The sequence below is a fragment of the Notechis scutatus genome, chromosome Z, assembly GCF_049901735.1.
Source record: "Notechis scutatus isolate UNSWTSFEM ecotype Mainland chromosome Z, rNotScu1.2, whole genome shotgun sequence".
NCBI lineage: Eukaryota > Metazoa > Chordata > Lepidosauria > Squamata > Elapidae > Notechis > Notechis scutatus.
The window spans coordinates 50,170,832-50,183,671 of record NC_142025.1 but is presented as its reverse complement, the minus strand read 5'-3'; the positions used below and the strand labels follow the sequence as shown (position 1 = coordinate 50,183,671).

Here is a 12,840-nt window from a genome sequence, read left to right as displayed (position 1 = left end):
GAAGCCCCCAAAGGCAGCAATGAACAAGAGCCCTTGACATCTTAAAAGAAATAACTTGTATTGGAACATACAAGAGTGGGATCACATAATATCTGGTGTATGCTTAAACCGTTCTTAAAGATTAGAGAGAATGAATTCACAAAATACCTAAAGTAGGGTCCTTCAGTGTTTTTATTCACATCTTCTACCCACTTAGCTACATTATATTCTCTTTTGAACCATGGGTTTAAATACCTGCAAAAAGCAATGGAAGGAACAAAGAAAGCAGAAGAATAGAGAAATATCTGAGAACACACAGCACAAGCTCAGAAAGGATGCCTTCATCCCTCAGTAATGAAGGACTATAACTCAGTGCAAATGCTAGACAAAGAGACCCACAGAATATATCCATTCAGAAATTAATTTAAGCTTACATGTTCCATTTACTTGCCATTAATCTGTCCTTGTGTAAAGGCCATGACAACACAAGGACTATCCAATTTTAAAAACTTGAAAGAAGAACTCATATTAAGCCGATTTTAATGTTACTTAGTGCTCTGAGAGAGTGGAGAAAAATGAATCACAAGTAGCCAGAATAGAAAGCAGTGCATCACAACAGCATAACATGAAAATTCTATAAATCCTTCCAAGGTGAACATTATTGGTAGCTCTATAAGCATTCTCCTAAACAGGCTAATCATGTTATTTAAAAGCCATATATTTAACCTCTATGAGTATAACAAATGATTATTCATTTGGTGTCATAGAAACTTAAGTATAAGCACCTGGATATTTACAAATGAGATTCAGGAAGAAGCCTTGATCTTGTTTTGTTGCCAATACTGTACATTAGAAGTATGTTTTGTGTGTGTGTTTATGTGTGTGTATGTGTGTGTGTCTTTTTCATTGTATTACTTCTAAGAATACAATTATTGTAGGAAGAAACAGGAAAACTTATTGATTTGCCAAATATGGACTCTTTGACAGATCCAATCTTAGAATTCCTTCTTAAACATCCATTTTTCTTGGATTATATGACAATTGTTCTCGAACAATGGTCTACATAACTACACACTCCAAATATTTTATTTTTTCTATGTCACTGAAGAAAAATATATAAAAAAGTTTAAGAAAATAGCTGATATCTGGTAAACTGCTACAGGTACTTCTAATTGTAGCTAGCCATTGAATTAATACATCATAAATATGGAGTCCATGTTTTAGACTACTAAGTAAGGGATATCTTACTATCCCAAAAAGATACTAAATAACAGTACAATAATTTAGATAGACTACAATCCTATGTTCACTGATTTCTTAAATGAATCCTTCTGAAAGCTGTAGGATTATTCATTTGGAACAGTCTTCTTCTGTATACAAGCTATCACTGCATAAGAGGTAAAACATGAACTCTGTGCTGTATAAGCATAAAAAAGCTATGCAATTTCTGCATAAATTACAGGTAGACAAAATATACTGCTGATCACTAACCTATGCAACACGTTACAAAGTTAAAACATCCACTTAGGACCTAATTATTTTTCAATGTTCAATGTAAGTATTTCATAATTTAAGTATTTCAATGTTCAATGGAAGCATTTCATAATTTAGCATAGAAAAAAGCAATTTAATGTTCCTTAAGTACCTTGGATTAGAAATCTCATGGTTACTTGCTCTTTACTGTGATACCTGGAACTCGTGTGAGTTGAAATTTAAAACTGACAAAGTGCTTATCTCAACCCAGATTCATGTCATTCTCACCATTCTCCTATCCTTTTAGATAGTCATATTCAAAAATCCTTGGTAAGAGACGCCTTATTGGGGAGATGGGCGGCATAAAAATTTAATAAATAAAAAATAAACCTGCTGCCATTTTTGTTGAGTTTAGTAGAATTTGCATTCTTAAAATAAATCAAACCCAGACTAGCTTAGTGTATTAAATCCATTGCTCCAATGTTTTTAGGATAATAGCTGTCAAAATGGCAACGTTCCTTCCCATTCCAATCACGTAAGCACAAACATAGCATCAATTTTCTATCAGCCATGACTGCATCTAATTAACAATAACTTTAAAAAAGAAGTGCTTGATGTTTTCCAGCTCAGTTGCTAATTAAAAAGTAATAGTTAGAAGTATAGCCACAGGGCAATTTGCTAAGAAAGAAAAGACACACACAGCAGAACACTCTGTGCTAATTCTTGCCACTCCAGTGGACAAATGCAGAAACAAGCGCCAAACCTTCAATCTACACGTTTTATTGGAAAAATTCATTTGATAAACATGAAGCACTCCTTATCTGGATTTTGTAATGCAAAAAGATAAAGTTAGCACAGCAACAAAAACATGCAGCTGTATAACAATAGAGTTATGAGGCATGTTCGTATATAACCGTTTAACTTTTCGAATCCTACTGATCATCCTGCACTTATAATTTAATATCATGCCAGTTTGCAGAATTAAAACAGGTTAAAAATTCATCTCTGGGGTAACTGTGCATCAGTCATCATTGATACAGAGCAGTGTTCCTCAACCTCAGCCACTTTAGGATGTGTGGACTTCCGCTCCCAGAATTCCCCAGGGACCATGTAAGCTGAAGAATTCTAGGAGTTAAGCTCCACCCATTTTAACTTTGCTGAGGTTGAGAAACACTGATCTAGAATAACCTGTCTGATCAGATGATAAAACTTTGCGTGAAATGCCTTAAACTAAATCAATGGCTTTCATTGGCTTGAGCACAACATGCAATAATGCAAGGACCCTAGAGTTTACAATAGTGTAGGAGGGAGGGGAAATTATACATCAGGCCAGCAAGGAACAGGGCTTAGCTAGCACTGCCATCAGCAGGAGACCTTCCAAGCAATCAAAATTCTTCATCACAGTAAAATTTTGGAAAAAGAACTTCGGGTAAAAGTGGCTGCCAAACTAGAAAGGCAGTTGAAACTGACCTGTGACTCCGATTCCCTGTTTGGGAGTGGTGAGAATCCCCCTGGCTTATGCCTTGGGGTGGGATTTGATTGGTGTGGGAAAGCCCAGGCTCAGAAGCATGGGATACCCTGCTGCAAAAACACAATATATAATAGAAGAAAATCTAAGCCAAAGTCTATATAGTTTATAACAATGAGGAAGATGCACATCTAATGTAAAGTTAGTTTAAATTAAACAGACAGCCAGTATGAATACTCAGGACATGCTTTAACACATGCTCATATGCAATTATAAATGTTCTAGTTTTCATAGGTGAACAATCTATATGACCATCCATTTATTTTTGCAGGCATTGGAATGAAATACATTTTACTAGGGTCAACATTTAACCAACAAAGGAAAAAAATCACTGCAGAAATTGTTTTTCCCAGCCAGAAATGATCTTCCACTCAATATACCAAGAAATGATGTATTTGACGTAAGAAAAATGGTTGCTTTATAACTCTGGCCTTTGCAGTCATCAAGGCAATATATTTCTGTTCCTACAGCCACTTCATAAAAGCTAAAGAGAGATCTGATGGTATTTTCACTAACTGCAGTCAATCATATTGTAAGGATGCTTCCCCTACTTTTATGCTCCCCTTTTCCTCCACTGCTATAATTCTGAAGAGGAATCTGGAAGCACTCTCATCCATGTCCAATTACCAGCTGTGTATCCTAAGCTGAAAAACATGTGATTACTCTTAAACTACAGTTTGTTCTGAATATGGCAGCCACATACTATAGCTTGTTGAAACTAGAAATGAAAATTATCAAACTCTTACATCTAGAAGAAAATGTTTAAGGCAGGGAAAAGTTCTTCTGCCCAATCTTTGATTTATCATAATATCCAAAGTCATCCACTGCTTTAACAAAGGACTATAAAAACAACCAAAATAGCCAATAGGACTGGGGAACAATTCATCCCATCTCAAAGAATGACCAGAGATTATAGAATTTATTTCTTAGAGGTATGGATGACTTGTTGTACTTTCCAATCCAGTGACAACAGCTTTGATGTTGGCTTATTTAGGGCAGATAAATCATTACATCTAGATTAAATTATTTAAAATAGTGCAATTGAATTCTTACATACAACGTATGAATTGCCTAGTTTCATACTGGTATTTACATCTTAGATTTGCCCAAACTAGGGCTACCAGATCTGAATTCCAAAAATCCAGACAGTAAAAAATTATAATGAATGTTCAATATCTCCCTGCTGTTTCCAATTGGTTGTCTACATTTTTGCTGTCCACTTATAAGTGGAACTCAAAACAGGTGATTTTAAAAAATCTTATAGAGTGAAACACTATCTCCCCTATTATTGTCTTTGAGATGAAACGTTTGGATTATTTTTACAATAAAAACTTCTCTACACAATCAATAACATTCACTGAAATGGTTGTCTTGTATTAGTCCAAATAGTGTATTAAACTGTATAACTGATGGGAGAAAATGACAGACAGGACAGAAAAGGTTCTGGAAACAAAGTATAAGCAGCTTGCAGATTTCTTAAAATCTTTCAAGAAGCATCACAGAAGAAATTTGCAATACAAAATGGTTCCCAATGTGATCTTAATTGATTACCCTGCCCCAATATACTTTTTTTTTTTACAAAAAAAGGTCACTATAATGTTATCAAATAATATTTGGAAGCATTATGAAAAAATGTTGAACTATGATTCCTGACTAACTTTTTTCCTATTACATGACAGTACTGAATAATCATTTGCACTGAAATCAATCAAGTACCAACTTTGATAGCAGAATACTAAAATACTGTTTGCTGCTATTCAGAAATGATGAAGCAACGTAGGTGAATGTGTTTAGGGATTCAGCATTGTAGAACAAGATTAAATAGGTAATCAATATGGTAAATGTCAATTGATTGACCATCTGTTGTTCCTTGTTGAAGGAAAAATACCCCAAAATAACAAATTGGATTCCTGTAGCCCATTATTTGATATCTATTTACCTGACAATGTCTTGGGAATCCTACAGGATGATTTCTGCACAGAGGTCTTCAGGAGCTGCTAAATAATTTTTTTCCACTCTGATTTTCTATTTCTAAAATAAGTTTATTTCCCCCAAAGATGAGGTGAACAAGAAATAAGGAAAATAAGGGGACAAATAACAAGAGTATTTCAAAGGGAAAGTGACGGGGACAGCCTTCTCCCTTAGCTAAAGCTCTGATTTCCTACTTTAAGGCACAAAATGCTTTAAGTGGAAAAAGAATAGCAGTATTTGGACACTAGTATAGCAAAGAAGCCCATAAAGAGATAACAGATAATTTTCCACCCTGTTTACCAGCAAGTACTCTTATTCAAAACATAAGTAACTATTAAGGATTCATATCAAATATTTAAAAGAAGGAATTGAAACAAAATGTAGCTTGAGAACTTTTCTGTTTTCCTTTTTCAACTAAAAGGCCAAACTTACTCAGTTGAATTAGACCGTGGCCTAAATCTTTTGCCTTTGACTTTCTTTCTGTTGCCTCCTATATTACCTGAAAGAGATCAAAACATAATAGTAAAAAAGATAATACTAAAATATAATTATAGAATCCAGGCATTCAGCAGCCCTAAAGATACATACACAATGTATTTAAGTTCAGGACATCGCCATTTAAATCAAAGTATGTTTTGTCTTAGGTTAAGTTTAGAATCTATCCAAATCCTTGATAAAAGAGAAAAAAGGGAGGCAGAGCTGACATTAAATTTTTAAAATTTTATTATGCTCTAATGCACCTAAGAAACAATCCAATTTCTTTAGATAATCATGACTCATTGAAATCTGTCATGCTAAGCAAGAGTGTTTCCCACCTTGCCATGAATTACTCCTTGGTCTCCCATTTTGACAGATGTCTGAAAGATTCTTTGCATCTTGAATTCTTTCACTCCATGAATGAGATAAGCCGTTTGACCTAGGATAAAGAGAAAGATCCATATGCAATGGTTGGTTTTCGCATGTTGGTATTTCAATAATCCAATTATTACCTTACATATTAGGCTGAGGAAACATAAAGCTTTCCTGAACATCCTCAAATGTGTACCAAAATTAATTAGCAATGTAGATTTCACATGTCCTGTACTTTTTCTTTCATATCAAGCACACCGAACAGGACGGCATCAGGGCATCAAAAGCTATTCTAAGCTTTGTTTATTCTGCAGAATATAAAATTGGGATAGAGATCTTCTGGATGGTATTTGTACAGAATAATATGTTGAGGGCCAAAGTAAGCACTAAGAAAACTCAGAGAGCAAAGTAAATTGGGGACATTTGTTCTTTTTTAGACACTTTGCTTCTTCATTTTGTGTGACACAGAAATCTATAGGCAATTGTTAGAGAATTCTTATCAGAAAGCCAAAATGGATTCTTACATATGACTTTTGCTGTTCTATAAACACTGGTTGCTCACACGCCAAAATGTAAGATATAGGAGGACTGCATACCAAGTATTGTTATCAGAAACAACAATCAATCCAGCCTTCTTTAGCCAGATGGTCCCAAGATCTATCTCAACTACCATTCCTAGAATTTCTAGCCAGCACAACCAGCAGGTGGAAACTCAGGAATAACTAGAGAAGGCTGAAACTAACTCTTGTTATAAAATTCTTGAAAAGTATTAATATTCTGATTACTAAGTAAAAGCTCGGCTATTGTATGTTTCAGAAGATGCAGACTTTAAAAAAAACTGTAATGTTCTTAAGAACTAACAACTGAAGAAGGAATTACTGGAAATAAGTAGTAGAGGACACATAATAAATATGTAATATTTAAGCAATGCTCGTTTTAAGTCAGTCAACAATTCATAGAAAGAACAAAACGTTGGTATCCTGAAAAAGTTGTTAAAAAAAATCTTAGGAAACAGATACTCCAAAGATTTCTTCTATTTATTTTCTGGAGACATTCAGGAATGGAACACTCCACATTGTTCAAATATGGTTCTCAAAAATATTTAATATCAGTCAATTTTGTCAAACAATTCAGGACTGATTTAGAGTAATTTTTCAAATAGGCATCCATCAGAAAGATCTTACTGAAGTTTTAAAAAAAGTAAAACATCTTAATTACATGGTTACTTTAGCACTATAATGTGTTCTATACTACAGCTTTCCACCCATCTGTGCTCGACACTGCATAATCTGAATCAGTTATGTCTCTCTTTTTAATAAAGTTACATTAATATATTGTAATTAATGTCTGTTTATTATTATACTACTCTAATGGAGGTCATTTATAAAGCATTAAAACACTTTGATCATTGTTGCTACTAAAAATGATGAAGAAGGAACATATCAAAATGACCATTATTAAATAAGAGCTGAATTTATTATCTGAAATAATGAATATATATTTTTTCAGTAAATGGAGCGATATCCAGTCAATGCTTCTATTTAAGTATAACACTCTGGATTTAGAATAAAATTTGAATTTTCTGCCCTTAGTCTCCCTTTCACAGAAGAAGCCAATGCAATTTTGATCATTCACTGCTTAAATATTGCAAGAGGAGATAATCAACTGAATATTAAATTTATTTTAGCAGAATCAAAGATTTATGAATATCTGTGACCTGATCTGTAACAGAACAATCTTTTTACAGGACAGCTAGTTATAAGTAGCATTCTACTTCATGCAACATTGGTGTGCATATATCTTATAAGCCAACCAAATGATTTGCTCTAAACATACATGATTGGTAAAGATGTTAAATGTAAACTGGAAATGCCAGGTAAGATAAGAACAAAAAACAGCAAAGTGATGATAACATACAACATGTATATTCTTACATTTTATTCATCTATTACAATTGTTAAAAGTATGAGAAAAAAATCCTCCAACTTTGATTACTTGAACAAGCTATAAAATAAAGCCAATTTTAGTGTTTTGTTGGCTTTAATTTTTTCATGGTATCACAGAACTGGAAAGCTTCCTAGAAAATCCACTTACTCATTGAGGATCTACAGTGCAGGATACAAGTATTACAAGTTCCATCCTGTCTTTTCAAGTATTGTTTGAATACAAGAATGATAACAGGATAATTACCAGTGAACACCTGTTAGCAACTGGAAATAAGCTACTTCCAAACAGAAAATAAAGATGGCATCAGTATTAGACATCTCTAATTAGTATTAGATTTGTCTGTGTCATCAATGGAACCCATATTCAGCCTGAAAGACATACATTTTAGAGCTTGAAAAAAATCAGTCTAGGTTGAGTATTGCTGTGGCTTTTGTTTTGTTTTTAAGTAGGATCAAAAATAATCTTACAGCCTAAAATTTCCTTGAAGTTTAGTTGCATCAATATTTGTGATGTGTCAATAATCAGAGATGGAGGAATTTCAACACAGCCCACAAAAGGAAGGAAGGAAAGAAGGAATCAAACCTGCTGCAAAACAATGAAAGATTCTGACTAATGGAATAATGTGTGATGGAACAGGTAGAAATCTGAAAATGCGACAGAAAAGCAGACCTCTTCTTAGAACTAGATGCAGAGTTTGTGCTGACTCCAGGTGGCATGTCGCTATAAAAGGAGTCGGCCTCACCAGGCTTTTTAACATAATCTCCCTGAGGAATTTGTCTAAAGCATAATAAACATTTTGAAGTCAGTAACAACAGAATACATGCATAGGCTGAAAATACATTAACTTACTCACTATCTCTCTCTCCAGTCAAGAAAAAAGAGTTAGCAAGCGGTTAAATTGTTTTATCTCACAGTCACACGAATAAGACAGGTGATAGAGAAAATAGGCATTATTCTATGGTACAAAAATGTATTTTCTAAAATACATGATTGTTTAACTTGCAGTTTCTAAAATGTTTACGTGTAGTATGCACCAGTGAAATGGGTTAAGCTTCTTTATATTTAAAGGAAACAATTTTATGAAATTAAATTAGATTTCCCTAGAAATGGAGTCATGAATCCTGCTGAAACATGTATTTTTCTGCTTCTATCCCATTTAATGACTGCAGACATATTTGTTTCCCCCCAGTTTCCTGGATAATTGATACAAACTGTTAAAAAAAGTTTTGCTATTCCTTAATCTTGTATGGATGTTACCTATAAGTACCTGGCTATGGCAGAGAGCTTTCTATGCTTCCTGTCCTCAAAACCAAAGAGATCACTGCCCCCCGCCCCTTTTTAAAAAAATGCAACAAAGAATACTCTTCCTATCACCTTAGCAACAGAACCATTATATTTTTTTGTTTGCAAAAATTCATAGCTATATAAATAAAATATATTCCAGACTTCTGTCCACAACATTCATTTGAACACTGAGGAATTTTTTTTTTTAAAAAATATTAACCTACACTACAGAAATTGCAATGAAATCTGAGTTTTCCATGAAGTCAAAGAATAGTTAAATGATATTTCACAAAGAGATGATGCAGCATTTTAAATTATGCAATAAATAGTAATAAAGCCAATTATATTTGAGGTAGCTTCATGAGGGAAACTCAGTTGAATGCTAAACTAAAAATTAGTTTAGAACTTTATTGGACTGAAAACAGGTTGAAATGTTGCAATTTTCATAACAAACGTTTGACAAACTCATTGGGGTTTTTTTTGCCTCTATGTTTTTGCAATCTTATTAATTATAGTGATCACAAAATTAGTTTTCACTCAGTGCCATATTTTAAATTATATTCATTTCTTAAATACGTTTGTTTCTCTCTATAAAAGCTTTCTTTTGCACACAACATTCCAGAGTGAATGGATGAATGCCTTCAATATGCAACTTCAGAAGTTTCATTGAGCAGAGACATGAAATTAGACCAGACTCAAGATTGTACATCTGATCCTTATTCTACATGTCTTTGACTTTTTTAAAAAAGCCATGATTTTTTTAAAAAACAAACATAATGGGTACCAGCTGGAAATGAAATCATACATAAATATCTGAATTGGCTCCATCTAAAAAAATATAAAAACTAGTAATTTAACATTGTAAAAGGCAAATTCATATATTCAACAGGAAACACTTTAGAACCCTAATAACCTGAAGTGTTGGAGAAGTCATTAACTATGAGATAATTGGCTCTGTTTTTGAAATTGTCTTTATTAATCTGCTGTACCTAGAATGTCTGGTAGCACCTTAACAATTAACAAGTTTAGGATATTACACTTTTATGGATGGCTGTCTAGGGATAAATGTTCATCATTTTGATTGCTAAGGAACAAAAATTATAATAGAAAATATAAACCCAAGGAAAGGAAGTATTAAAAATTGATTAATTAAATTAGGTTATTTGTTGGTGACAAGTCCACAAATAAACAGGACTTTTAGTGGAACATAAAGGTGATATGTGGTACTTTGATTCACACAAATGTATGTAAGTATCCATACCCACAATACATAAGAAATTGGGCTTTTATTTCAAGCATTCTGAGTCAATGTGGTCATACTTTATTTGCACATACCTCTGTCTTCGATAGTTTCTTACAAGAGAAAGGAAGAGAGACAAAGAATGAGTTATCGCGTGGCATTTGCTTTCATTTTACTTAATGTTTTAAAGAAATGTTTGGATTCCATAAACTGTGAGAAGGAGGCAATCTTACATTTTCCTTCATACGATAGTATCTTACGCCATTAATCCACCCGTTCCCTCCCCTCATGTGCACACCAAAAAAATTGCTTTAGAAATTTATGAGAACTTCAGGAACAAGACAAGAATTTATGTAGAAAGTTGTTGTTTGAGATCAGATCTCACTTTGGTAAGCAATTGTAAGGAACCAAGCTCAAACATTCACAATATATAAAAGAAAATGGTAGTAGATATTATTTTTTTATCTCTGAATCTAATTTTATTATATTTAAAAACAATACTGCTGCCATGAAAAATTAGGAGACACGTTTTTTCTGTATGACAAGTTCATGCAAAGAAGTTTCAGTTTTATATTCAACAACATTTTGGGGTGAAAATTTCCAAATATTAAGAATATGAACTCGTATAATTTCATTATTCCTAAATTTAAAGAAATCATAGTTCTCTTCTGGTACCTATCAAGAGATGTTTAGCATAAAAAGTAGAATTCAGCAATCTTAAATGCAAGAAACCTGTTTATTGAAACCAAAGATTTATGCACCATGACGGTTGTCAATAAACTTATTCTCTTTCTCTCATCTTCACCTCTATGATCCACTGCAGCAAATTCTCTATTAGTTACACATTATATAAAAGGGGTTTTGTGCCCTTTTTGAAACTATTGTAAATCAGCTTCAGTGGGTAACATCAAGAAAGGAGGTTTATTGTTAACATTTTCCGCATTATTTTCAAAATTGTATCGTGTTTTAACATTATATACAGAATTTAAAATTTTAAATGCAAATGCAATGAACTGTGTCTCTGCATCCAATGAGACAGATTTGTATACTTTTAAAATTAAGAGCACATCAGTTCTTTAATCCTCCACTAATATTATTTTCATTGGATCTATTTAAAAATAGATATATACTTGAAAATGAAGATTTTTTTTTCATTTATCACAAACTAGAACTTTAAATCTAATTAAGAAATAAATTATTACATTTCCTGCTTTCTTACTGTTTTTCTAACTGGTGAAACAAATTGGTTTTTTTAATTACTCTTTGTTAACACATTACCAACCATTAGTTTATTTCTTAGCTTACATTTTTTCCTCTACATATAAATTACTTACCTGTAACCCCATGCTGTTATTCCCATAATGAGAGCCAACACTAAAATTGTACCAGCAATAGCACCAATAATAATGTTTGTGCTAGTGACACCTAGATTAAAACAAGAATTTAAAGCATTACTATTAGAGAAACCCACTTAAAATTACACAGTCATTTTCTTTTTAATGTAAATTTTTTGGGGGAGGGGGGAATTCTGGTACACTTAAGTGAACAGAGAACTACACAGGATTCAAGCTGGTGAAGATCAAAAATAGTTATGGGTTGTTATTCTTTCTAATTCTATAACTAACAATGTAAGTGAAATTATATTTGATGAGGATCAAAATTTGGAGGACTTTTTCCTTAAAATGCTAAATGAAGAATTAGTACCCTTATTTCTGTACAGATCATGTTCAAGGCATTTCACATGAAAAATAACATTGCCACAATATACTGTATATACATATAATAAAACTCACCTGAATTGTGCAAGCTTCCATCAATAATTGGTTTCATGAGACGTTTGCTGCAATCTACACCTGTCCATAACTGCTCACAGATACATTGCATTTCATTACTACAAACCTACAAAGGATGTAATTCAAATTTAAAACAGAAAAATCCTAATATATGTTTCCTGGGAATCTAAGAAACTAGTCAATTTTAAATAACATATTATAATCTCCCATATTTAATTAGTTGACCATGGATGGATAAGTTACAATTCATTTTGCTTGTTTACATCCCACTTTTATTATTTTTATTAATGATTCCAGGAGGCAAACATACCTAATACTTAAATGTCTCTGGAGATTCTCAGTCATCTAGGTCATGGTTGTCCCAAAGGTGCTTTTTCAAGAGGCAACTGGACTTTCTGTTTTTTCTTTGAAGACGTTTCACTTCTCTTCCAAGAAGCTTCCTGAGATACCTAATACTTCTTCCTCCTATCTTCCCCACAGCATCCTGTGAGGAAATTGACTAGCCCAAAGTCACCTAGCTAGTTCTCATGCCTAAAGCAGGACTAGAACTCATGGTCTCCCAGTTCTAATTTGATGCCTTAACCATTACACCAAATTGACTCATGGTCCTTATGCGGCCCTCATTCCCATTATGGGAATCTATAGAGCTTCTTCAGGATTCTCCAATACATTTTCATGGCAAGTTTGCAAGAGTTTGCTTTAGTCTTTAATATAAAGTTTTCTTTATATTAAAAACCCAAAACATCTATTTTTTTAGCTTCCACTCTCAGAAAAAT

At 33.1% G+C, this 12,840-nt stretch overlaps 1 protein-coding gene across 4 annotated transcripts in view; it reads right to left on the bottom strand.

Moving 5' to 3' along the window:
• The window catches only part of ADAM22 (ADAM metallopeptidase domain 22), a 183,606-nt gene that overhangs the window by 10,502 nt on the left and 160,264 nt on the right, over window positions 1-12,840 (bottom strand). Inside the window, exons 24-29 of one of the 4 annotated variants that reach the window (XM_087945154.1) lie at window positions 12,065-12,170; window positions 11,606-11,696; window positions 10,367-10,384; window positions 8,330-8,524; window positions 5,767-5,867; window positions 5,384-5,450 (exon numbers count right to left, since the gene is read on the bottom strand). In XM_087945154.1, the coding sequence (XP_087801280.1) occupies window positions 5,384-5,450; window positions 5,767-5,867; window positions 8,330-8,524; window positions 10,367-10,384; window positions 11,606-11,696; window positions 12,065-12,170 (578 nt within the window). The remainder of the gene's footprint in view (window positions 1-5,383; window positions 5,451-5,766; window positions 5,868-8,329; window positions 8,525-10,366; window positions 10,385-11,605; window positions 11,697-12,064; window positions 12,171-12,840) is intronic. The other 3 variants (XM_087945155.1, XM_087945156.1, XM_087945157.1) reach the window with 3 other exon arrangements.